Raw genomic sequence first — 27005 nt, 5'->3', positions numbered from 1 at the left:
CGCCGCTCCCGGCCTCATTGGCTGTTGCGTAGCAACCGACCCAGCCCGCTCCTTCGGCGCTCGTCTCTGACGTCATCTGGCCGCGCCGGAGCCCGCCGTGCTATGGCGGAGGTGAAGGTGAAGCCGGAGGTGCCCGACCCCATGGACATCGAGAGCAGGTGCTGGGGGCCCTCGGAGGCAGGCATGGAGGCTGCCGGGCGGCGGGGTGGGTGTGTGGAGGCCGGCAGGGAGGCCAGGGACGTGTTTTGGGGCGGGGCCTTGTCTTTCAAGGCCTGAGGGAGGGGGTTAGACGCCCGAGTGTGGTCAGGAAACAGGTGCTGAAGGAGAGGGTTGTTGGGGGCACTGAGAATTTCGTGCTGGGAGGTGCTCAGGGGACAGTGCTCAGGGGACAGTGGGGGTTGGGTGTTTTTCTGGTCTTGGAAAGGGAAATGGTGTACAGCAAGTAGGTGCTGAGCTCCCTCAAGAAGCAGTTGATGGATACTTTTCCCCTGAGTTGCTCGTGTCACTCTTTTCCATCCTGACTCCAATACTGTTTGGATTTGGTTTTGGATGCAGCAGAACATGACTTTTAAAGTTGCTTCTCTCTTCTTGCAGGATTATTGAGCTGTGCCACCAGTTCCCACATGGCATCACAGACCAGGTGATCCAGAATGACATGCCTCACATGGAAGCCCAGCAGAGAGCTGTGGCCATCAACAGGCTGCTCTCCATGGTAGGGAGATCCCACCTTCCTCATCTTCTTCTGCACATGCATAACCACAAGGCCTGTTAGTGATGGGGAATTAGTTAAATGTAGAGAAAAGGATGGATATTAGCCCATGCTCTCATATGTGATGGACTCCTCTGAACCCCTCACAAAATCCCAAGTGTGTGGATTGCTCTGCTGGCACACAGGTGAAACATGAAGCATGCCAGATCTGTAAGATCTGTAAGAAAGGCTGTAACTATAGGAAAGGATCCACTGGCAGTGAAAGAGTGAATGTTAATGCTGTTATACACACTTACACTCTTAGGCTTGTCTAATTGCTTGCCTCTTCAAAATAGGAAGTAAGGATTTTGCCTGGCACAAGCATGCAGAGCAGAACAATCTCTTTGTGTGTGTGAGAGATGCCAGTAATTTGCTTCTGAGAGTCACTGCCCATCACAGCTGGCAGCTTTCCAGTGATGGCCACTTAGTAAAAAGTAGAACTTTGCTACTGAAACTTGGAATTGTTCCAGATCTCCACTGTGATTTCTCAGTTTCCATGCAAATAAGTGCTTTGGTGGAAACTCAGAGCAAAGTATACAAAAACTTGGTGTCCCTTGTACCATGTGAAAGTCAGGAGAAATATTAGGAATTGTGTAGATGTTGTGGGAAGGGTCAGGAGCTGTTTGTTATTTCTGATAGCTGATGATAAGTGGATACTTTTCAGGGGAAAAAAAAATCCTCAAGGCTGTTATTGTTTCCAGTGGTTAGAAATGTTAGTTTTCATTTTTCTTTATTTTGTTGGCATTAAATAAGGTTTTTATTGTAGAATTTTAGAATATTCTTCTAAAACACCTTCTGAAACAAGCTGTTTGAAGGAAAGTAAATGCATTGTGCCCATCTCTCCTAGGGGCAGCTGGATCTTCTGAGGAGCAGTGCAGGTCTCCTATACAGAATCAAAGATTCCCAAAATGCAAGGTAAGCCTGTGTTTGCTGGGAAATATATTTGGAACACAATTCTTGTTTGTAGTTTAAAACAAATCCAACTTCTTTAACATTTTGGACCTTTCAAAAATCCTGATGACAGTCTTGTTTCACAGTAAAATGAAAGGCTCTGACAATCAAGAGAAGCTGGTTTACCAAATCATAGAGGACGCAGGCAACAAAGGTACTTTAAATTATGGTTGTGAATGGTGCTAACTCTGTTTACTTGTGGGACCATTCCTGTCCAAAGTCACAAATGCTTGCCCAGACAATACAGATATAAAATCTTAAGAGTTCACATAGCTGTTAGTTTTCCCCAATCCATTCTGTCCATTCCTTCCCTTTTGGTGGGAGGGGTAGGATCCCTCCTGTGGTAGGCAAGTGACTCAAAGCAGTGTTGTGGTGTGACTTTTGGTGGGTGAGTATGTACAGAAACAAATGGCTTCTTCTATTTATTTCTGTTCACTTCTCTGTTTTTTAACAGGTATTTGGAGCAGAGACATTAGATACAAAAGTAATCTGCCTTTAACAGAGATTAACAAGATACTGAAAAACTTGGAAAGCAAGAAACTAATTAAAGCAGTTAAATCTGTGGCAGTGAGTATTTTGTGACTTTTTTTTAACCATTTCAAACATCTGCTGCATGCTTTGTATGCTTCTAACAGAGGACTGGGAGCAGAGAAACCTCATTTTGCCTCCAGCTTTCTCTTTGACTGGGCACCAGTGTTTCTCTGCCTTTAGTGTGCAGGTTTGAGGTGCAACAGATATTGAGTCCACAGATCAGCTTCTCTGCTGTCTGTAAACATGCACACTCCTACTGTCTGCAGATCCTGTCCTCTCTTGTTCTGACTTTTACATAAAAGACTTCTCCTCTTTTGTTTGTTAACTCTCTTTTCTACCACTCTTTTCTCCTTTCTCCTCTCAAGTCTCCACCCAAATAATCAACTTGCCCATAATTACTTTTTCTCAGTTGGTCCCAGTGTTGCTGCCACAATTTGATATTTCTGATACTGAAGCAATCTCAGCCTTTTATGTGGCACTATGGATATGGTTACCTAGCTGCAAGTGGCTCTGCAAGGGTCCTCTGCCCTGGATCTCCACAAGCCCCCTTCAATGTTCTGGTTCACACTGGGTCTGGTAAACCAGATGGAGGTACAGAAGTTGGACACAGAAAAGCAGTAGCTTTTTCATGTTCTTGTGAGAGATGTTGATCTTCTCTTTATCTCTGTGTTACCTGAGGGTCAAACAGGTTGAGGATAGCTTGACTTAGGTGGATTGCTGTGCCCCAGGTATAGGAGTAATGAACTACCTCTTTTTCAGATCATCTGCTTAAATCTTCCTTCCTTATGAGGGCTTTCAGCTGTTGAGAGCTATACATTTTCCTCCAACAGGCATCCAAGAAGAAGGTCTATATGCTGTACAACCTGCAGCCCGACCGCTCCGTCACTGGTGGGGCCTGGTACAGTGACCAGGACTTCGAGTCTGAGTTTGTGGAGGTGTTAAATCAACAGTGTTTTAAGTTTCTGCAGAGTAAGGTGAGTGCCAAAGTCGCCTGCCATTTCTTTTGTGCAAGTAATGGTTTTCTTTATAAAATAGGTGCCAGACAAGGCTTAAGTTTTCCATAGATGTTGGCCATTATTGCAGCTAGATTGGCAAATCTGTACTGGACTATTATTTTTGTCACAGCAAGTGTGATGGTGTTGTATTTTAATGATGGATATTTTTACACCCTCGACAAGGAGGGAAGCCTTTCATCTCCAAGGTCCAATGACAGACTGTCCTAGGAGACCCAAAACTGTGTATTCCTTATCTTCTGAATGCCAGACTGCCCAAGATTATTACTGTCCCTAAGACCCAGCAACCCGGTTAAGAGGAACTGGTGTGTTTTATCCTGGAAGCGGGGGTGCAGGATCACTTTAAACATGGAAACAGACACGAGGGGAGCGCTTTTGTTCTCCCCCTCCCGAGGGGGTTGCCTGGGGCAGGTCTCCAAGGCTAACCCGAGAAGCAGCATTTTGCAATCCAAACCTGCTCCAGAGGGAATGTTGAAATACCTTTTCCCGCTGCTGCTCGGGACAGCCGAGGCGGAGTCAGACCATCTCTCCATGAGTTCTCCAGCCGCCTGCCGTTTGGCGAGGAGGGGCGGACCTGCAACTTGCCGGGAAGTTTTTTCCAGCGTTTTAAGCAGCATTGGAGCCTTTTGGTCAAAAATAGTTTGTCCAGGTTTTGTTTAGTCCCTGTCCCCTGCTGATTGTTGTTTGTGGGAAGAGGGAGTTCTGGAACCGTGGAGGCTGTTACCTTTTATCTGTTACCTCTTATCTGATACTTTTTCACTGATACCTTCCCCCATCTCTCTTTATTGGTGAGATTGGTTAAAACTAAAGGAGAGGTAACTAATTTTGGAGTCTCCACCCTGTGTAATTGTCTTAAACTAAGACACAAACTAGGCAGCAAAGAGCACAGGACTAAGAAATCTAGGAAATGTCACTGTGTTTTCTGCAGAGCACCTCATTTCTAAGAGGGCATAAGGCAGCAGTCAGTTAGTTCTGCCTAGAAGACAATTGCTCCTAGTCTAAAATGTCCCATTTGCAGATTGTAGCATTTGTCTATTCCATTACAATATGTTTTAACTGGCTCTAGGTACAGCAGAAACTCTTTTTTTTTTTGGTCAACAAAATGCCAGATGCTGGTATTCCTTCATACTAATCTGAATTATTCTTATTAAATTTTATGTCACTTATTATAAAATTGTATTTGATTGTGCACTGCATTGTCTCGCATACACCAGTCTTAAGGACATGGCTTTAAATGCTAAATGTGTTCCAGAAATGGAAAACAAGTGCTGTTTTTGAGTCTGCCTGAAACTGAACCACGAAGGAAGCTCTTGGCAGTGAGTGCTGACTGTAACTAACCTTTGCTTTTTCTCAGGCAGAGGCAGCTCGAGACAGCAAACAGAACCCCATGATACAGAGGAACAGCTCGTTTGCCTCATCTCACGAGGTGTGGAAATACATCTGTGAACTGGGCATCAGTAAGGTCAGAGCAGATTCATCTCACTACTGTTCAAATTGTCAGTGCCTGATTAGCTCTAGGAGCTGAGGACTGCAAACTTGCTGAAGGTCTCATAAGTGTCTTAGTACCCTACAGCTTGTGTGGTGGAGGTGAGCTTTGTGGCTTCATTGCTTTTTGGGGAGGGTCATTGATACTGCCTGGGATTCCAAGATAGCTTGTGCATGTGGGTTTTCAAAGATGTATAAAAGACTTAGCAGTCACATCCTTGTTAACAGTCTCAGCAGGTTTAGATTTCATCATTTCTCTTAAGTTTACGTACATACTTCAAGGAGTTTTAGGCAAGGGAAAAAAATAGAAGGGGAAGAATACCCCACAATTACTGGTCACCATCAATATCTTTAGCACTCTTGTGTTTTTCTTCTTTTACAATCATTTTCCTGCAAAACTGGAACTGTATCATGCTAGGATGATGGAGACACCTCTGGTGCATAGGGAAGTTCTTTTTGGCTAGTGCAAATCAAAAGTGCTCAGGAGGTAGGAGCTATTACTATTTGCTTTTCTTTTTGCATCTGCACAACTTCATAAAGTTCCCAGTGAGACTGGTGTCTTTTTCTGGACTAGGTTAGAACTCTAAGGATTTGTTACTCATGGTGTTTGCTCTCTTTGTCCTTGCAGGACTTACTGGCATGCATCTTTCCTAACATCTATTTCACAAATTGTTTCTTAGGTAGAGTTGTCAATGGAAGACATTGAGACCATTTTGAATACTCTGATCTATGATGGCAAAGTGGAGATGACCATTATTGCTGCCAAGGAGGGGACAGTGGGCAGTGTGGATGGGCAGATGAAGCTGTACAGAGCCGTCAGTCCTCTCATCCAGCCCACGGGATTAGTCAGGACGCCCTGTGGACTCTGCCCTGTGAGTAACTAACTCTGTGTATCATTAGTGGGTGCATGCAGCTCCTGAACACAGTCCTGCAATGGCCACCTGGCACATTGCAGGTTCTGCCCATGAGCCAGCCTCATGGCTAAGCCAGCTGGGCTTAAAAGCTGCCCCTGATGCCTTAGCTGTGGTGTAACAGGCAGACTCTCTAGTTGGTCTAAACACCTGCTCTGCCAGGTGTTTCCCACTTCCAGCCTGTCTCTTTACTGGACTGTATGTGAAAGGATGCTGTCAACTGTAGCCTGTTCCAAATTGTGTTATATTTCTGATCCCAGGTTTGCTTGTGTTTTTAACAAGCTACCTTATTTCTGCCTAGCTTTTGGTCTCTCCTCCTGTGACCTGGTATGAAGGTAAAACTTGCCAGCATGTCCCTTTGTGGTGGGATCTGTTTTTCTCTTCTCCCTCAGAGCTGCCATAAGGCTTCCTAGATTTTGGCCTCTGTTAGACTAATGCTGATCTACTGGGGAAGGAGCAGAAAACATGGGAGCATGTTACACACAGCAAGCATGATCCAACCAGAAGTAATTACTCTGCTGACACAGGGCTTTCTTTTTTGCAGGTTTTTGATGATTGTCACGAAGGTGGTGAGATTTCTCCATCAAACTGTATTTACATGACAGAGTGGTTGGAGTTCTAAAGTGAAAGAAAACTGTAAACTGGATTCTTGCTTCACAGCCAAGGTGACAAACAGCTTGCTTTTCTTAAAAGCGGCCTTCTGAATTCGTGAGCAACTTCAGGACATGGAGTGACGATACATAAACCAGCAATGTATCAGTTGTGTGAACTATCCTGGGAGTGGACTGGAAGTGGAGTCAGGACTGAAGTGGAAATGTAGATCCAATCTTGAACCAAAATTGGAGGTGGCAACTAAGGTGGTTAATGTTGAAACTGCTTCTAAGCAACAGTTCAAAATAAAGTTCAAACAACGTTGAGACATTTTTGTCTTAACACATATTAGGCCCTCACAGCTGATCAGAAAAACTTGCTAACAAGTGGTACCAAGAAAGAGATCCCAAATTTTGTTTTCAGACTAATGCTACTGATGGATGGTTAAGTTCTAAAGCTGACACTTCTCCCATGATAGCTTCCATCTAAAGATTAAGAATCTGATGTGGGAAAGATTCTGAATATGTCAAATAGAACTCACTGATTGTTTATTATCTTTCTTACCTGCTAATTTATCATTAAACCCCAAATTTTTCTTATGTACATGTGTGCTTCATTTCCTGTGTTGCTGCCTGGTGATGCATCTGTTGTATTTATTCTTTCCTCATCAACTTTCTGGTGCTGTGTTCTGCAGCTGCATCACATACATGGATATCTTCACTGAAATTTTGAGTAGATGTATTCTGGGAAGATATGCTTTCCCTAACAGAAAGGGGTCCCTCTGGTCTGGTGATACTGAGAAAATTTTTATAGATTTTATAGATTATCTGAATACTAGCAAACGTGTCTTTCTCTTGAGTGTGACTCTCTGTGTGATTCCTTTTTCATAAATATGAATACTGTGCATATATGGTCCAGCCAGCTCTCCCAGCATCCCGAGTAGCAGAGGGCTGGAATGACACCCTAGCAGGCAGGGCGGGGTGCACAGACAGTCTGGTCCCTGTACCACTTGCTGCCTGTGGCTTCAGCTGGCTCTGTCCAGGCAGGATCTCTCCACAGTTGCTCAGTATCTTCATAACAGTCTCCCAGCACTGGGGAACAATCAGGAGGTCAAGCACAACACAGGGCCCGTTGCATCTGGCTTTCAAATGTGCCTGGCTGAAGATAAGCCCTCTCGGACACTGTGTTGGGAGGGTGATGGAAAAGCACCTCTGTGGCTGAGTTAGCAGCGCTCTGGGTAACTTGACAGAGGATTAATGTAGATTTTGGAACAGTTTACATCATAAGGGTAAGAGACTTTACATCAGCATTTCCAGTGCTGTCCAGGAGTTTGCACTTTCTAAAAGCAGTCTGGATCACATGTGAAAGTGTTCAAATCTTGCTTGATTTCCATTTCCCTTCTTACAGCGTGGATGGAGGGCAGAGGCTAATGGGGGTAAGTGCTGTATAAAGAATAAAAAGGCCCCACAGTTCCTGTCTCATGCAGGGAGGGTATGGATGCAGAGGCAAAGGCTCCTTGTGTGGGAGCAGTTAGGTGTGTACTGGAGCAAACAATGAGTACTGATAAGCTGGCAACTCCATGGAAGGACTTTGAGTGTGTCAGCAAGGTGAGCACCCCCAGCAGGCTCTCCTTTTGCTGCAGTGTTGTCTCCAGGTGAAAGGGATGCATATCTCTACAGAGACAGAAGAACTCTTAAAAAAGCTCTTACAAGAGAGAGTGGGGGTGAAATGATTGGAGCTTTGTTCTTCCTCTGCCCCCTTTAACCACTCAGCACAGAGAAGCCAAGGGGAAAATGCTGCTCTCTTCCCTGGAGGGAGCCTTGGATCAGACATCCTTTATTCAACCAAAGGTAATTTCACTGAGATGTGGGGCTGAGGTTGCCTTTGTCTTCCTGTCTTCAAAGGGGGCCTGACACAATGGGGTCCTGAGTCCTGCTGCTGCTGAGATAACACAATGTTTGTGCTCCACTGCAGCTAGAAGATAACTTCCAGGGAAACAACAGGACTTTATCATGCAGGTATGTCACTTTATGCTCTATAATCACATTCATTGGCAATAAGAAAAAGGAAAGAAAGCTTCTCCTCAGTGAAGAGCTTTAGGAAGTAGACAGATGGTTTATTAAGCACTTTAAATTTTGGCATTGAGTTTATCTGGCTTGGATGACCTTTGTGGTATCTGAAACTTCCTAGTGTTGAAGCTGTAACAAGACTTCTCAGATTAGGAAAAAAGTGCCTATAAGGGAAAAGTAATTTCAATTTCCTATCGGTAAGATAGGAAACTGTCTGATCTATTTCTATATGAATCAGAGAAAAATGATCTTTCTGTCACTCTGGTTCTTCATGAACCTGGCTAATCTATCAGCCTGAAATTCTTATCTGAAAAGGGAGTAAATGCTAAAAGGTAGCACTAAGAGTGTCCTTGCTTTTGTCAATCTTCTCCCTGGCAAAGCTGTCCCTATTTCAAACTGGTATGAAGTGTAATGTTTTCAGGAAGCTACTATAGTAGCTCCAGTACTGAATATAAAAACACTTACGTGTAGAAAGCTGAGTTATCCCTTAAAACATGGATGACAAATTGGAAGCATGATCTGCTCATTTATTTATGCAGGCCTCATACAAGAGGTCAGAGATCAGCTGCTGCAGGACCATGAGATCCCTTCCGAGCTGGAGAGAGCTCATCCGTGTTTTCATGAGCCCTGATCCTGCTGTCAACCCAAGAGCCTCTTTTGAGTGGTTCCCTCACTAGCAGTAGCTTGTCCAAAGGCAAGTTGGTGGGTGGGCACACCCAGATGCCATTTTCACACGGAATCAAGTGCAAAATTGCTTTTTAATTCCAAGAGAAACATTGACTATGGTAGCTGGCTGCATTGTGAACTGACAGTGTACAGCTGGCAGATATTGCCTGGCACATGTAGCCTTTACACACCGAAGTTTAAAACCTTAGGATGAATGGCAAACTTGAAGCTTTGGTATTGAAAACATTTACCCCGTGGCTGTGTGGCTGTTTAGTTTTTTCCTGGGTTTGGTTGGTTGGTTGGTTTTTTTTTTATTTTTACTTTGATGGTAGCTGGCCCGTGTGAGGTGTGATGGGTAATTGTTGTTCCTCTGGTGCTGTTAGAGAGCACCATCTCCTGTCTCTTCCCAGGATGGCTCCCCCCAGGGCTCCAACAGCAAAAAAGCTCGGTCTTAAGCCACATTGGTTTCTTTTTTGCCTCCACGTGCAGAACAGATCTTGGGATGAAACTGTAGTGAGTGGAGGCAGCTGGGTCTCCTATTGCTGCTGAACACTCAATGCTTTGAAACAGGCTACAGACACCTCAAACAGGGCTCTCCTCTGCCACAGACAGACCAGCTTTCCCTCCTCTTGCTCCACTTGGCTGGGACTTCTGTCATTTCACCTGTGAGTAATGCATGCCCAGGCCCTCCTCAGCCACACTAAGCCCAGCTTAACTTGCAGTCTGGAGGAGACTAAAAGGTATTGTGACAAGCTCTGCGGATGTTGTCCAAGTTGTCGTTTAAAATGTTCACTTCCAACATGAGAAAGTTGGTCATTGCACTTTGCCCATTCTTTGGGAGATCTTCTGGGGAGTGGGGAGGACAGGAATCAGAGCTCAAAGCTCTCTTCTCTTTCAGCTGTTAAACAAAAATCAAGTTGGGGCTTGTGTAGGCAGCCTGTGGTGTTTTTCTTTCTCCCACTTTTTGAGCAAGCTTGTGATTCTTCCAGGAGATGCTTTTGGGAAAGCTTTTACTTGGGTTATTTGGCCCACAAACACAGAGCTTTAAGATTGTGCTCCTCTTCCAAACTGCTTTGGTTTAACCAAGCAGACAGGTAAACACCACACAGGTGTTCCCTTACTTCCTCCCCAGTGAGATGGGGAGACAATTGGAATAAATGGTAAAGCTTTTAGATTTGGATAAAGACAGTTTAACAGGGCAGAAAAGGAAGGGAAAATAATGGTAAAAGATTACATAAAACAAGTGATGAACAACGCAGTTGCTCCTCCTCTGCTGACCATTGCCCGAGGAGTGCCCAAGCAGTGGGCTGGAAACCAGCAGCCAACTCTCCCCAGTTTAATTGTTCAGCATGAGACTGTATGGTAAGGAATAAGGAATATCCCTTGAGCCACTCGGGGTCAGTTGTCCTGTCTATGTCCCCTTCCAAATTCCTATGCACCCCCAGCCTCCTGGCTGGCAGGGCAGCATGAGAACCTGAAAAGTCCTTAACTTAGCATAAGAACTTCCCAGCAAGAACTAAAATATCAGAGTGTTACCAACATCTTCCCAATCGTAAATCAAAAATGCAGCACTAAACCAGCTACGAGGGAGGAAAGTTAATTCTGAAAGTTGAAAGCAGGACACAAATTCAGAGTAGTTACTCAGTATTTTAGTTAATCTAATGCTTGCAGTGGTGTGCACTATGGCCTTGAAGCCCTGGGTCCTAGTAAGGCTCTTTGCTGTTGAGATGTGGCAAAGGGAGGGAGACGTAACTTGAAGGACAAAACAGGCAACTTCAGAAAAGCAGATTTGCTTTGCCTTCTACTTGGAGAGCCAGTCCTGGGTCTTAGAATGCTAGCAATAGTAGTAATGTGAATTTTATGCACTTTAGGATACACACATCAGTAGTATGCTTCTACTTTCTTATTCCCACTGTATTTGGGATGTCAGGAAGCTGGGAAGGCAAAGCTAATGCTCACCTAACACAGAATTTCGTTTTGTTTTGTTTTGGACCTGTTACAGTACTCTGCACATTCCAAACACAGATTTCTGTGCATTTAAAAGAAAGAAAACAGGAAAAAAAACCCCAAAGCTTGACAGTGCATGGGTGAGTGAACTTGATCACAGGGCATTTATTTCCTTTAAGCGAAGGTGGAGCAGTGCCCACACGGAAGCTGGGGGAGTATTTATAAGCTGACCACTGCATGAATTTAAGGCAAACACCCAAATTATTAGAAGCACGTTGAGGTATTTCACTGCAATGCCTTTGCCGCTCGAATACGTGTGAAAGTCTGCAATGGATTCAGGTCCGTGCATTCAGATAGGACAAATCTCGCTTGCGTGGCTTCACACAAAGCTGCAGGGGAGGATTTCTGTCTTGGGCTCACTGGGAAAAGGCTTTTCCTCCTTGGCTTTGGAAGAGACTCTGGGAAGCAACAGAAGATGGAAGCAATGAAAGAGGAAACATATTTGCTTAGTTTCAAGGCAGAGACAAATTCCTGGGGCAAGTCAGGTGTGCTAAACTTCTACCTCATATCCCTGAAAATTGTGTCCATTCTTGGACCTCTCCTCTCCAGAGGGTCTGGGCACTGCAGGGGTCTTCTCAGTAGGCTGGGATACAGATTTCCTGGCAGAGTAATGAACCACTGTGGCCTCAAGCAGATGTGGGGGTAAAATTGTTTCAGGGAACAGAGCAGGAGGAAAATCTGATGGATTGTCCCTGCCTTGCTGCTGGGCTGGATGGCCTCATGACTTTGCCCAGTGTGCTTTGCCGAGCCAACGTGCCCGGGGACAGAACCCTCGGCCCGAGAGAGAAGCCGGGAACTGTGACAGGGGGAGACTGTGTGGGGCTCGCAGTTTATTTCTTTAAAAAGTGTCTCTGTGTCATTAGTGGAGTGTTACTGATAACCTCTTCCCAGGAAGTTCTATGCTCCCTGCTGAACACGACAGCAGCTCCCAAGCATCCGAGCCCCTCGAGGGCAGAGCTGCTTCCCTCATGCCGTGCCAGAGCAGGAACGCGACATCGCACCCCACACTCCGCAGGGACGCCCAGTCCGTCGCCATTCCAACGCGGAACCTGCCGCCCTGGGCCAAGACGGGCTCCCTGACGCTGCCGTGCCGCCATGTTCGCTAGGGGCACGCCGCTCCCCTCCTGAGGGGCGGTGTGGAGTGCCCTTAGCCAAGATGGCGGCGGAGCCTCAGCGGGGGCGGGGCGGGTGTGCCGCCGCCGCCGCCATCTTGGCTGCGGGCAGCCCGCGCCGCTGAGCTGGCCTTACCGGGCGCGCGGGGCGTGCCGGGAGGGAGCGGCGCGAGCGGCGCGGGCAGGTGGGAGCGGCGGGGCTCCGAGGGGATGGGCGGTGGCGGTGGTCCGTGTCCCCCGAGGGGAGGCGGCGGGGGGCGGGTCAGTGACGGCCCCTGTGAGGGGGAAGGGGTCGGGGCCGTCCCCTGTGAGGGGTGCTGGGGGGCCAGTGGTGTCTCGTACGGGAAGGTGTGGAGGGGGCAGTCGGTGGTGTCCCCTGAAGAGGTGTTGAGCATGGTCAGTGGTGTCTCCTGCCGCGGTGCTTGCATGGGGGGTCGGCAGTGTCCCACAGAGCAGCACGGGAGCTCGGCGGTGTTCCCTTTGCCCGGGATGGGGATCGGCAGTGTCCCCCAGGGCAGGGCTGGGGTCAGCCGTGTCCGCCGTGGAGGGTCAGCAGTGCCGCCTGTAGCAGTGCGGCGGGTCCGTGCTTTGCCCTGTGGCCGTGCTGGGGATCGGTGGTCTGGGGGGCGGAGGTGGCACCTATGGCTGCACGGGGGATCTGTGGTGTCCCCTGTAGCCATTCCAAGCGCAGCAGCTGGGTGATGACCCCTCTCCTCCTGCTGTCCGGACCCCAGAGTAGGGCCACAGCCCACGTCAAACGCAGCATGGCAGTCGGGCCTCTGCCTGGGGCAGGGAAGTGGTGCTGGGCTACAGTTGGAGGAACATGGAATAAATTTGCCCTGTGGCTGTGCTGCATACCTGAGATGTCAAATATTTGTCTTGCTGTTCTGATGCGAAAGATCTTTTACAGGCAGAGTCAGCTCTGCCTTTTCACCCCGGCAGACCTATTTGTGGTGGGGATGTATTGTGAGCCCTTCTGTTTGTTCATCCAGAGAGGGGTTGGAATTATAGGACAGTTCTCCCTAAGCTTGATTTACATCCTTAATAGCAAGGAAGAAAAAATGACAGTGAATTTGGAGTTTTGTAGGAATATGTTACACCAAAGCTTCTCCTCCTCTGCGGGGAGGTGATGCTTCTGATTTCTCATGTGCGTGGCCCTCCTGAACTTCCCACCTGCAGTGGGGACCAGGCATAAGGTAATCCTGGAGCACCTGCAGCTGCAGGTGAGCCTCTGAGTTTCCTTGTCTGAAGCAGGTTGTGGAGCTGCTGCTTTTGGCTCTGTGAATTGCTGCTAGTGTTGGGTGGTGTTTGTGGTCTGGATTTGACAAATAAGATTTTTGGTAGGCTTGTCCTTGCCTTTCTCAGAGAAGTCAAAGGTAATGATGGCCTGGAAGCTCTGGTTTGTGTCTTATTTTAAAGAGTTCAATAAGGCAACACAGAGAGTAACTCCTCTGCTATGTTGGGGATATTCCTCCTTGATGTTTTCTGAAGTCTGCTGTACTCTTAATTCCTTCCTTACTGGCAGTGGGACAATGATGCCATGCAGAATGGGTGTCCAAAAGATCTTTTTTGACGTTTTGTCATGTAGTCCTTTCCCTTTGTAAGCAGGTCAGGCTGGAAGCCTGGTGACATTCATGATTGTTTTGGTCTCAGACTTGTCCTCCTTGCCTCCCTGCAATGTTTCAGCTGAAGGCTCCAGGATGTGTTGCAAATCTGCCCTGTTTTCCTTTACTGACCCAATCAGGCAGGACTGCCTTGAGGTCACCATGAGGCTGGCTGGGTATTGAGATATTAAATGTGAATCATAAGAAAAAAACAACCCTTGCATTCTGACTTTGAGTGTCAGCTTTCCTTGTTTCTTTGTTGGATTTGGTGGTGTTTTAATTGGCAGTAATGTTCATGAGAGCACTGGACAGAAGACATTAATGGAGTCACATGGTTCATTTGATAATGGGATTAATTAATTGTACTGCATTGGCTTTTCCTGCAGTGTCTTGTGCCCCCCACCTGTAGCTGACCTGCTGAGCTCCTTTACAGGCCTGTTGTCCACACAAGTGGCTGCTGCCTGAACGTGCCTTCTTCTGTCCTTCCAGAACTTCTGCAGGGCCATGGCAACGTACCTGGAGTTCATCCAGCAGAATGAGGAGCGTGACGGAGTGCGCTTCAGCTGGAACGTGTGGCCCTCCAGCAGGCTGGAGGCCACAAGGATGGTTGTGCCCCTGGCCTGTCTCCTGACCCCGCTGAAGGAGCGTCTGGACCTGCCCCCTGTGCAGTATGAACCAGTGCTTTGCAGCAGGCCAACCTGCAAAGCTGTGCTCAACCCACTCTGGTAGGAGTTGCTTGGCTGGGGATGTTAGGAGAGGCTGGATAGTACCTATTTTTCATCTGAACTTCACTACTTCCTTATTCCCCTTTTTCTCTGCCCAGTGCCTGGCAGCCTCTTTCATTTTGATGTGGTAGGCTTGTTAAAATCTATACACCAACATTCCTGTTATTAGAGCTGGCAAGAGCAAAGGAGACCAGAGGGTCTTTGGGGAGGCTGTTAAGTCAGAGAGTCCTCTCACCATCCCAGAGAATTTTGTGGTGAATGTGGAAACTGATAATAAACAAAGATACCCATTATACTGTTATTGTGCTCTGGACTGTGGCATTCACTTGTTTTCCTGCTTCCTACACATCCTGCTGCTTGTAGGTCAGTTCCAGTATGAGCATAATGAGGTCATTTTAGAGGAGTATCTTGGTCCCAAAATCATGTGATGATCATGCATACTCGGAGTGTGGTGTTGGACTGAGAAAAAGCAGGGAATACCAGCAAGAGGAAGTGAAACAAGATCAAAGCCATGGAATGAGAACGTGGCAAGGCATCCCGCACTAGCAGGATGTTGTAACGGGCTGAGGAGAGTAAACTGTGGGACAGGGAACAGCCTGTTTGTTCCGTGTTTGCACAGGATCTGGGTGGATGGCTCCTGCTGCTCTGAGACTGGAGCACTTGTGTGCTACAGCTGCACAAACAATAAGACAATGAGATAAGCCTAAGTGTAGTGAAAGGATGATTAGACCCAGGTCTGTGTCTGCATCTGGCAAGGGATAAGCTTCAGAGAGCTGTCAGTGGTCTCTCATGCTGACAAGCCTGGAAATGGCAGGGCTGGATGAGCTAATAAACTTCCTGGTAACAGAACAAGAGCCTGAATCCCTAAAACACTTGCTGTTCAAGCTGGAGTGTCTGTTGCTTACTCAGTGCTGTGAACCAGCATAGATTAATGAATTAATTGTGAAGCTGTGCTGTATATTTTTCCTGAAGTCACGCCAATGCCTCATCTTTCCCTTGCAGCCAAGTTGATTATCGGGCCAAGCTTTGGGCTTGTAACTTCTGTTTTCAGAGAAACCAGGTAAGTTGGAAAAAACACTTCCACCTTTTCAGTGAACGTTTTATTGATGGCCTTCCCTGGACATTAAGCATAAATTCTGCTTCTCTAGATCCCTTCCCTTGGCCTTCTTCTGTTGCTAAACCCAGGCCAGAGTACAGTCTGCTTTACCTCACATTACTGGCATGCAGAGCATAGGAAGGAGATAAAAATGCTATTTTCTTCCATGTGTCCTAGTGTGTTTTTTGCATTTGATATTTACTATTCTTGCAGAATATGAAATTCATTAGATTTGAGTAGACTTTTGCCATCATAAATTATTGTATGGCTAAAATAATTTCAATTAATACATTGTTGCTGCTGTAGTCCTACCTTTTATTTACACTGGATTGAGCAGCTGTCCATCCTGCTGCCCACTTGTTGTCTGTGCTTAGGAAAACAGCACTGTGGGTTTCTTGTCATGAATTAATCAGATTGGTGCAGTGTCAGTAAATAAAGAGTTGAATAACCACATCATCTGCAGGGCAGGCTCTGTACTGCAGAGGAGAGCCCTACATTTTTGTCCTGTAACTTCCTTGTCCTAATTTTTTGTTCTCTCTTTCAGTTCCCACCAGCATATGCAGGCATTTCTGAAGTCAATCAACCAGCAGAGCTTATGCCTCAGTTTTCAACAATTGAATATATAGTGCAGGTAAATGAACCACAGGCGAGTTTGAAGCCCCCAGAATTGTCTTGTTTGTGACAGATGACATATGTGTAAAATTTTCTTAGGATAATGCAAATAAATAACATGTCTGCAAGGTGCTTAAGAAGGGGCCCATTCCTTGGCTGGAGGCTTTATAAAATGTCATGTCTTCCCACATCAGCGAGGTCCGCAGACACCGTTGATCTTCCTGTATGTTGTGGACACGTGCTTGGAGGAGGAGGATTTGCAGGCCCTGAAGGAGTCCCTGCAAATGTCCCTGAGCCTGCTGCCTGCTGATGCCCTGGTGGGGCTCATCACGTTCGGCAGGATGGTCCAGGTTCATGAGCTGAGCTGCGAAGGGATTTCCAAGAGCTACGTGTTCCGGGGCACCAAGGACCTGACGGCCAAGCAAATACAGGTGTGCTCTGCCTTCCCTCAGGGCAGGGGCTTGTACCTCTCAGCTCTGTTGGGCTCTCTGGGAGAAAGGAGGGCTTAGTGCTCTTAACTGTGAGCCTGTTGCCCTCCCAGTATCTGTCGTGTCTTTTTGCCTTTGTAAATTTCTTGGAAGCTCGTTCAAGGCTGTGTTTGTGTATCTCACATAATGGACCCATGATCCATTCCTAATGGCAGTGCAAAGATGAGCAATTTTACAGGTTTAAGTCTATTTAATGCTGCAGTATTGCAGGGCTCAGGGTATATTAAATAATAATATAAATAATATGTTTAGTGTTTGAATAGTACATCTCCTCTGCCTCCTCTTTACTGTTCTCTAGGATATGCTTGGGCTTTCAAGGCCAGCTGTCCCCATGCAACAGGGAAGACCTCTTCAGACCCCAGAGCAACCTGTTATTTCCAGCAGGTAAGCTTCACTAGCACAGCACACAGCAGGGCAGATGTTTTATGCCCCTTTATGCCTGTAGGTCACTTCTAACCCTGGGTTTCCCGAGAGGGGAGAGAAGATTTAAATGGTATTGTCTTGTCATAGTTCCTTACCTCTATTGAACACAGTTTCCTCTTTCTCAGCTCCTCTTTTTCAGTGGCAGCTCTTACGCCTTTCAGCAAATTAACTCACCTTTGAACTTCTTTCCTGTTCTTTATGTGACTTTGCCTTCTTGTTAGTTCCTGATATCTTACTGTGATCAAATTTTTTATTTTGCACAGGCTTGTTATCTTGGAAAGTTTGGATGCAAGAAGGCAACCTGCTGCATCTCTCTACTTCTGATTACTGTCTCAGAGCAATTTATGTGTGCCAGGAACAAAGAGGCACTTTTTTCCTTCTCTGAACTTAGAGGCAGGAAAACATGGTATTTGAATTTTTGCAGGTTCCTACAGCCCGTGCATAAGATTGACATGAATTTAACAGATCTGCTTGGAGAGCTGCAAAGGGACCCATGGCCAGTGACCCAGGGAAAGAGACCTTTACGTTCTACAGGAGTGGCTCTTTCAATTGCAGTTGGCTTATTGGAGGTACTTTTAATGCTGTTGTTTGAGACAAGCAGGTCATGGTAAGCACGTGACAGTGTTTGCTGAGATGAGTGCCGGTGTTAGTGCAGCTGGGTTACAGTGGGGTGCAGAGGTGCAATTTGTCTCTACTGGCACTTGAGCTGTGCTAGCACCAGCTGATGTAGAGTGGGCTGGAAGGTTCCTTCTAAATGGTAAAATTTGCAGGTGTTTAGAGGCCTCTGATTCTTGTGTGTGTTGCCACGCAAGAGGTGATACTATGCACTGGATTTATCTGAGTGCCATCTAAGATACAAGTAAAGAAAACAGAAACTGCCTGCTTCCTGTTTTGAAGACATGAAGCTTGACATGGTTTGAGTTTAAACTCACAGAGTGCTGTGACTGTCAGGAAATGCATCACTTTATTATCGAGGTGGCCTCTAGTAGGGACAGGTCCCCACTGACGTTGCAGAAGCACGCGCAGACCCTTCTCCAAAGAAAGCACTGTTGCCATTTAATCAGTTTCCCTTTTTTTTCCTCCTCCCCCTCTCTGATATAAGTGTTTGTTTTTATTTTAGGGCACATTTCCAAACACAGGGGCCAGAATAATGCTATTCACAGGTGGGCCACCAACACAAGGGCCGGGCATGGTGGTGGGAGATGAACTGAAAACACCCATCCGTTCCTGGCATGACATAGAAAAGGATAATGCAAGGTTCATGAAGAAGGCCACCAAAGTAGGTGTTGGTACATGCTGGGTGTTTTTAAAAGCTAAAACTGAATATTGTCTCAGAACACTATGTGTGTTTCATGGTTGTCCTTGAAATGCTGAGTCTTTGTTAAATTATGAGGATGGTCAAGGGAAAGGGTAAAAAAGACTTCCTCCTTGTTCTCCATCATGGTCTTGCGCCTTCTCAGAGAAGAAAGTATTTCAGTGTTGTCTCTTAGCTGATGGTGGCTGGAGAGTTTGTTCATCCACATCATCGTATCTCCTTCTAGGGAGGAAAAAGCCCGTCTCCCAAGAATTGGTCATTTCCAGAAAGCCTCCTTTGTCTTCTTGACATATAAAACAACCATTAAAATGGTAAAAATGGCAGATATGAAATGTGCCTGTCAGCTTAGAGAAAGCAGGATGACACCTGTTCTCTTAACTCTCACCTGGAAATCTTTGGGTTCCCACTAAGTCATCACAGACTAGATGAATCAATGTAATTTATGCACTCTCTGTATTTGAGACAATAAACTCCGGCTCATCCAAGTGCATCCCTCATCCTAGAAGGGAGAAGTGTGCTGCGGCCAACATCTGTTTAGTTAGCAGCACTGGTGATTGCCCTATGTGTACCTTGTGTTGGCCTGAGATGGGGAGCAGCAGAAATCCTGCACCTTGCAGCCTCCTAAGCCCCATATGTGTGTTCCCAGCACTACGAGACTCTGGCCAACCGCTCTGCGGCCAACGGGCACTGCATCGACATCTACGCCTGTGCGCTGGACCAGACAGGGCTGCTGGAGATGAAGTGCTGTGCTAACCTCACTGGGTATGTTCGCAGCAGGGCAGCACACAGCTGGCATCTGCTTTTTGGGTTTTTTTAGAGGGGGAGAATGGTTCAGAAAGCAGTTAAGTGTGCTGTCAGGGCAGGAGGGTTTTTATCATTCTGTTCTAAACTGTGGTTTGAATTTGCTAGGAATTACATGGCAAGCCTCACCTGATCCCAGTCCACATTTCTGGAGTCTCAAAGCAGCATGTGAATTAGCACTGCTGTTAGAAAACTCGATGGTGGGTAGAAGCTTTCCTTGTGTGGGCCAGATTTTCTCTGCTTAATGGCTCGCTTATGCTTTCTCCAGGGATTCTTGGCTTCCCTGGGTCCAGTTTTAAGTAACATCTCTAAGGGGTAAATAGTCTCTGTGAGGAAGGCTGTGTGCTAAACCAGGCCTTTTGGGGACTTGGCATGTCTTACTGCAAGTGCAAGGTGTTTGTAAATAATCTCTCAGTGCTAGCAGGGAGAAGAGAGACTGTTTGACCCTGTGGTTGTGTTACTGAGCTGCATCTGGTCAGGCCTGCGTTTGCCAGGGCACTTTGGGGAGGTCCAGCGCAGCCCCACGCACCTTTCTCATGCTGCAGTGGTGCAGCCACCCCTGGTGTAGTGTGGGTGGCTCCAGCCCTGCTCAGGGAAAGCAGGCTGAGCAAAGAACTTCCCAGGGTTGAAACACGAATGTTTTGAAGGCAGCTAAAGCAATGGCAAGAAATAGACTTGAGAAAGCGAACTGACAAAGATGGAGCACTAACCTGTGTGGCTTTGTAGGAGGCACCCGTGAATCTGCACTCCCTGGTGTGAATCCTGCCTGTGCAAAGGCATGCTGTAAAGCAGTACCTGCATGTGTTTGCATGTGTCAGAGGGGATGTATCCTTTGTACTTCTAGTTCCCAGTTGCTTCAGTTCCCTTGTTTTTTCTTTCCCAGAGGACACATGGTGATGGGAGACTCCTTCAACACTTCTCTCTTCAAGCAGACCTTCCAGCGGGTATTTAGCAAAGGCTACAATGGCGAATTTCGGATGGCTTTTGGTGCAAATCTGGATGTGAAGGTGAGAGATTAGTTTGGCTGGATGGAAGGAATGGGGAAATACAAATGATGTTCATTTAAAAGTCAGTTTCAGCCTCTGGGGTGTTTGGGGTGTAGGAAGGTCTATATGTTTGAGGTCAGATATAGTGCTTCTTTGGGAGAAGCACTGTACTGGAGAGATTTTTATTTGGAAGCTTAGTAAGTTTGTGGGTTTTGTTTTGTTGGGTGGTTTTTTTTGTTGTTGTTTGGGTTGTTTTGTTTTGTTTGTTTTGTTTTTGTTTTATTTTAAAACAGCCTCTCCTCACTCAACGAAGAACGTTTCATTCTGTCTCATCTGTATAAATATGTCTTCATTGTTAAAATGTGGCTCTGAAGATTCTCTTGCCTTCACTAATTGTAGCAGTAGATGGTCTGGGAAAATACCATCTCATTAAAGCTGAGCAACTGATTTAGACTGTGTGTATTCTATTTGACTGACTTCATTAAAAAAGAAGCAACTTTTTTTTTTAACCTTGTTCAAGACCTCCAGGGAGCTGAAAATTGCAGGAGCCATTGGACCATGTATATCCCTGAATGCCAAGGGGCCATGTGTCTCTGAAAATGTAAGTTTCAGACATGGAAAAATCTTTAATAAAGAAGTAAATAAACAAATGCAAAGTTTCTGTCTAGACCTATAGCTCAGCTAGAATGTCAGAGTTTTCAAGAAAACATCCCTAGGAAATAACAGCCTTTCCTAGACTAAATTCTTGTTTCCTAAGGCTTTCTTTCAACTGTATGACCTTCAAGTAACTTCATTCACACCCAGAAGTTAAGGAATCTAGAAGGCCTCCCATTACTTGTACCACTAATCAGGATTTAACATAAGCTTGCCTTTCCTTCTGCTAGAGGAAAATTGCTGCTTTCTTTTTGATTCTGTGCAGGAACTTGGAATTGGAGGGACATCTCAATGGAAAATCTGTAGTCTGGATCCCAGTACAACTCTAGCCATTTACTTTGAAGTGGTAAATCAGGTCAGTCCTGGCTTCTCTTTTTTTTTTAAACCATATTTTTTACACACCAAACTACTTGTTGCAGGTCCAGAAAATGCAATGGCATCTCCTGTGTTGCAGGTGGATGGTTGCAAAGGATGAGGAAATAATTTCAGGAATTGTTCACGCTTGTCTCTTTCTTTTGTGTGCTGTGGGGGCTTGTTACAGTTGGGAAGAGTTATGGAAAAGCCATCATGTTTTGACGGCTGACCTTGTTTCATTTGCAGCACAATGCACCCGTCCCTCAGGGAGGCAGAGGGGCAGTGCAGTTTGTCACTCAGTATCAACACTCCAGCACACAGAGGCGCATTCGTGTCACCACCATAGCCAGAAAGTGAGTACCCCATGCCAGTGCTCTGGCAGAGTGGCAGCAGCTCCAGCTCCAGTCTGTGCTGGAATTCCTGGCTGTTGGCTGCATGCATTGGCACACATGGATGCACGTGGCACTAACCCTTTGCTAACCCTGCAGCTGGGCAGATGCACAGACTCAGCTCCAGCACATTGAGGCTGCGTTTGACCAGGAGGCTGCTGCCGTGCTCATGGCACGGCTGGGAGTGTACAGGGCTGAGTCTGAGGAGGGACCCGATGTTCTGCGTTGGCTGGACAGGCAGCTCATCAGGCTGGTAAGACCAACACACTGAGCTGGGGGCAGTCTCAATTTCAGTAAAAATGGAAGTGACAACAGCAGTCTTTTTACAGATTGACTTGCTTTGTTTGTGCTCTGGTCATGGTCACATAGCTGTAGCATGGGATAACTCAGAACCCAGTGTGATCAGCAAATTTGGGATGGAATAGGTGAACATCCCATCATGCTCAAAAGGTTAAACCTGAGATTGAATAAGGCATAATGAAACACAGAATAATGCAGCTGGGAAGGTCTCTGGTTCAACCCTCCTGCTTAAAGTAGGGCCAGCTTTGAAGTTAGAGCAGGTTGCTCCAACTCTTGTTCAGTTGAGTTTTGAAGAACTCCAGAGATGGGATTTCTCTTGCTTTTCTTGACAGCCTGTTCCATTGTCTGATCACAGTCACTTTTTTTTTCTTCTCTCCCCTGCCTCTATCCCTCGATCAGAATTTCCATTTCCCCAGTTAGCAGTCAGGTAGACAGTGAGTTGACTCCCTGATCCCACTCTTTACCAGGCTGAACAAATCCACCTTCTTCAGCCTCACTTTCTTCATAAGATGCTCCAACCCCTGACTAACTTTGGTGGTCTCTGCTACACCCAATCCAATATATCCATGTCTGTCTCGCACTGGAGAGCCCAAAACTGGACACAGCATTCAGATGTGGGCCAATTTCAGTGTAGTAATCTGAATTAATTCTGCAACCTCCTACTGTCTCTTGCTTTCAATTTCACAAGCCCAAATTGTCTAAGTCACTGTTGGCCTTGTCCGAACTCCCATGTGGGGTTGGTACTGACACAATATGGCACATCAGACCCTAAAAAACCAGGGCCAGTCAAATAGAGATTTGAGCACAAGCACAAACAGGAACATGCTGTGTGCTGAAATGACTGTGGGATCATTTAGAGTTTGATTCCTAAAACCATTGATACTTTTTTTCGGTGCAACTGATGCTTTTTTTTTCAGTTGGTCAAATGCTGGTCTGCTGCTGTTCTGCAAGAAGCAGTTGCTGCAGAAGTGCTTCATAGTGTACAAAGCAGTTTAGATGTAATGTAGTAGCTCTGAATTAATGGGAAAAAAATGGGTAGTGCTGTAGAAGCACTATTTCTTTCATTCTTGGATAATTTCAAATCTAGATTTTATTAATATATATATCAAAATAGATTGCATCTTCATTCTCATTCCAGTAAGACAAAGAAACCACTCACTTAAAGAAAAATAGCCTGTAAATGTTGTAGTACTTGTTCTTGTCAGGTTCATGCCTTGATTGTTTAAAAATTAACAAAAGAACACCCTGCTAGAAAGAAAGGTGTTAATTCTAAAAAAAGAAAAAAATAGAAAAAAAGAGAGAAATAACCAAAGTATCCATTTTGCTTCCAACAGTGTCAGAAATTTGGACAATACAACAAAGATGATCCCAACTCCTTTAGGCTGTCAGAATCATTTTCTTTGTATCCTCAGGTAAGAATGTCACTTCTCACAGCCATGGGAAAAGTGTGCAGGGATGAGTGGGAATGATGATAAAACATCTTGTACTATTTATCAGATTCAGCAAGGGAGGAACAGGTGCTTTTTTAATTTCATGGACTGGTCCTGTAGTTCAGTGCTGCAAGAGACTGATAAGGGAAGAAGTCTGAAGAGTTATTAAGGGGTAGACTTTTTTCCAAAGAATTTACTGTTCAAAAATATTTGACTTGGGTCCAGAAGTTTTGGCAACTTTGGCTGACATTTGTTGTCTCACTCCTCTTTCTGGTGCAGTTCATCTTCCACCTGCGCCGCTCCCCATTCCTGCAGGTCTTCAATAACAGTCCAGATGAATCTTCCTATTACCGGCACCACTTTGCCAGGCAGGATCTGACCCAGTCCCTCATTATGATCCAGCCCATCCTTTATGCTTATTCTTTCCATGGACCTCCTGAGGTGAGTCTGTGTTTCCCAGGAAGAGGTGAATCAACCCAAAATAATGAGTATTCAGTCAGAGTAACAGTATTGCAACTAAAAGGCCCCTATAGATTTTAAAAAAAATTATTAAAGGACAAGATACTTTTGTTCAAGATCATATGAAATTATATTTGGATGGACGTAGAAATTGCTCTCTGGCATCCTGAGACCTGAGAGCTTAGGGGTGCCTGACTTTGTTCTTTATTTTCCCCAGCCAGTGCTTTTGGACAGCAGCAGTATTCTTCCTGACAGAATCCTACTGATGGATACTTTCTTCCAGATAGTTATCTACCTTGGTGAGGTATGGTGAAATGTGTTCACGTTCTCTGTTTGTACACCCTCCCTCCTGCCATGCTTGCTTGTTAGTGTGAAGTTAAGCTTCTTGCAAAGCCCACGCAGCACAATGACTGGCTATACACATGCTGCCTGTTGGGATACAATTCCATCCACTGTCAGAGTAAAAATAATACTGGAATCACTAAGGATGTGTTCTGCACTGAGTAGCAGATGTTGTGTTAGCTTGGCTGTGAAGGTGGTCCCTTACTGTGCCTGGAAAAGGCCAGAGAAGCTTGAAATTAAGCAGGGCACAGTTACAAGATGATACGTTTTAACAGAGTTGCAAGTATTTTCAGAGAGGTGACAGACTTCGCTTGCAGGGTTTTCACACTTACATACTCCTGCTCTTAAATCAGTTAGGCAGTTTTCCGGTTTTGCTTTTAAATAATGGATGTTTTTGGAAGCTGCTGCTATGTGCCTTCCCTCATGACTGAGGGAAGTGCTTAGGTACTGGCCCTTTCTAAAAATCTCCTAGAGTTACCTTAAACAGTTTCTATCTACTGTTGCAGAGCAAGACACTCAGCAGCTGGGTAAAATTTAGACAGGGAACAGCTGAGCGTCTGACCTGTGTATGTACAGAGCAATTGCTGCATACATGTACCTTGGAAATACTGTAAGGCCAAGTCTAATTCAGAATGCTAGTAATTTATAAATGCTTCATTTCTGTGTTGGCACAGGCTGAAACATACTGAAGATTTTCAACAAATTGCTCTTGCACTGCACAGACTGCTGCCAGCTTTTGTGTTGGGTGCCTGTGCTTAAATTCAGGACAGAAAGTAATGTTGTAGCCAGAGTAGTGAAGGTGTGTTTGTCCCCTAAGCAGAAGTACCTGTAGCATTTTGTGGCCTTAAGACATGCAGGGTAAAAGCGGGAGGCTTGCAGTCATCTCTGCTCCGTTTTCATCTTCTTCCTGTCCCATCAATAGACTATTGCACAGTGGCAGAAAGCTGGATACCAAGATATGCCTGAATATGAAAACTTCAAGCACCTCCTGCAAGCCCCACTGGATGATGCCCAGGAAATCTTGCAGACCAGATTCCCAATGCCACGTTACATCCACACTGAACATGGGGGCAGTCAGGTAAGGAAGTTTCTGGAGGAGCACTGTTGTTGCCTAGAGCAAATGGCTCATTCTGCTTTTCTGAAAGGATGGTTCTGTAAGTCAAACACAATTTAGCTCTTCAAAGTACAGAGCTTGCATATTTTCTCATCAGCTTTTACTACGACTCTGTCTTTTAATAAGCTGATCACTTGCTGGATATGCTTTTGAAATCTGAAGGTGGAAAAAAAAATCTTAATAACTTAAATATGTTTTTATTCCCCAAACAGGTGAGAAAGAAATGATTTGGTTATGTGCCTATACTTAGCTTGCTAGGACAGTAATGCTGAATGACTGACCATCTGTTTCTTCATTCTCAAACGCTGAATGAGAGTATAAAATAGTTGGTATTTTCACTCTTCCTGGAATTACAGTTGCGCTGTGCTTGTCTGTAGCTGTGAAGAGGCAGGAGCTGATGCTCCAAACCAAAGATTTGGTGTTGATTTTTGATGTGACTCTGTTGCACTGGCCTTGCACTGAGCTCTTTTCGGAAGAGCAGATGTGGCATGGGGGGAACAGTGCTGGTGTTTCCTGTGCCATGGATTCCTGTCTCACGGAATCAGAGCTGCCCTGCCAGGAGAGCACAGCCTGCTGTAACAGAGCACTTTGTGTCTCTTGGAGACAAGTTTTCTGTGGAGCAGGGCTATTTCGGGAATTGAAACCTGCTAAAGTTAAATTAGTACCTTGCTTGCAAAAGCAGGAGCATTGCTGGTCATGGATCTAAGATTGGGATGAAGCCTGAGGAAGCAGACAGGTCTCTCATTTTACCAAACTCCTCATCTTTTGTCTTTATAGGCCCGGTTCCTCCTGTCTAAAGTGAATCCTTCTCAGACCCACAATAACCTCTATGCCTGGGGCCAGGTAAGCCATGGAAGAGCTGCTCATGTTTGGGAATGCTGTAAAATGTACGTGTTTATGTGTGCAATAGCCATCCTGTCTCACCGTGTGGCCATGAACGGTGTTACATTTGTTCTTGATTCCTTATCATGGTTGTTGATAAGATAAACAGCACTGGTGGGCAGCACTGGATGATCAGAATGCAGTTTTCAAGCCTGGATGTCATGTATTTCCAGTATTCTGGAAAAAGTAACTAGCAGATGGATACATACAGATCTAATTTAGCTGAGAGTCTTTTTATATCCTTTTTGCTTACCTTATTTGTGTAGAGCTTTGAGCAGAAAAATTCCTTATGCTTTAGGAAGAAAAGAGACTTCCCTGCAGCAGTTCAGATTACACTAGAGGGTAATGTCAGTGCTATTGCCAAAGAGAAGCATCTGTCTTTTGCAGAAGAAAAAGGTGGTTGATTTAGCAGGCAATTAGTTCAGAGTGCTGGCATTTGATGTGCTCTCAGTTTGTCCCGTGTTAACAACAGTATTTTAGGCTCCTTCTTTCTTTATTTTTTTCTGCAGGAATCAGGAGCTCCAATCCTGACAGATGATGTGAGTCTCCAGGTATTCATGGACCACCTAAAAAAGCTGGCAGTTTCAAGTGCATCGTGACTGATCAAACCGAGCAGCAGGAGCAGATGATTTACATGGATCGTGTTGATGACAGAAGTGGAGCAATTTATTTACATTTCCTTTTCTCTCTTTTAAAGAAGGGTTTTTAACTGTTACACGAAATAAACATTCAGGGAGAGTGTTTTACTTCTCCCTTCTAATTTATTTGTATTCCTGTTTGTCTATATTCTGTTTACTCTGCATTTTCCACACATCATAACTAGAGCTGAAGGCTGTTTTAGCCAACAGAAATTTTGGCAGCCTTTAGCTTAACTTTTAATGTTCTTAAGAGGTGTCTCGGCAACCGCGGGGCTGTATTAATGAAAAATGAAACCGGGTAGGAGCGCT

The 27005-nt window shown here is 45.6% G+C and overlaps 2 protein-coding genes across 2 annotated transcripts; both read left to right on the top strand.

Annotated features, from left to right (window-relative positions):
* Nucleotides 1-51: 51 nt before the first annotated feature.
* Nucleotides 52-6833, top strand: POLR3F (RNA polymerase III subunit F). Its single transcript, XM_042051784.1, has 9 exons — nucleotides 52-158; nucleotides 595-712; nucleotides 1596-1663; nucleotides 1786-1853; nucleotides 2154-2266; nucleotides 3061-3204; nucleotides 4598-4705; nucleotides 5409-5600; nucleotides 6184-6833. Exons 1-9 carry the CDS (start codon nucleotides 103-105, stop codon nucleotides 6259-6261), a joined length of 945 nt encoding a protein of 314 aa, XP_041907718.1. The 5' UTR covers nucleotides 52-102; the 3' UTR covers nucleotides 6262-6833.
* Nucleotides 6834-12167: 5334 nt separating this feature from the next.
* Nucleotides 12168-26828, top strand: SEC23B (SEC23 homolog B, COPII coat complex component). The gene is made up of 20 exons (XM_042051780.1): nucleotides 12168-12269; nucleotides 14178-14413; nucleotides 15416-15473; nucleotides 16054-16140; nucleotides 16316-16552; nucleotides 16908-16993; nucleotides 17457-17601; nucleotides 18153-18311; nucleotides 18994-19109; nucleotides 20032-20155; nucleotides 20655-20735; nucleotides 21054-21143; nucleotides 21389-21495; nucleotides 21631-21784; nucleotides 23166-23243; nucleotides 23541-23702; nucleotides 23938-24024; nucleotides 24985-25140; nucleotides 25954-26019; nucleotides 26568-26828. Exons 2-20 carry the CDS (start codon nucleotides 14193-14195, stop codon nucleotides 26655-26657), a joined length of 2304 nt encoding a protein of 767 aa, XP_041907714.1. The 5' UTR covers nucleotides 12168-12269; nucleotides 14178-14192; the 3' UTR covers nucleotides 26658-26828.
* The last annotated feature ends 177 nt before the right edge of the window (nucleotides 26829-27005 follow it).

This window comes from Corvus kubaryi, unplaced genomic scaffold (genome assembly GCF_017639235.1).
Source record: "Corvus kubaryi isolate FWS band 111438036 unplaced genomic scaffold, C.kubaryi_AGA036_p1.0 76, whole genome shotgun sequence".
In the NCBI taxonomy this organism is placed as follows: Eukaryota; Metazoa; Chordata; class Aves; order Passeriformes; family Corvidae; genus Corvus; species Corvus kubaryi.
Note: the sequence above shows the minus strand (reverse complement) of the source record. Positions and strands in the feature narration are given on the sequence as shown.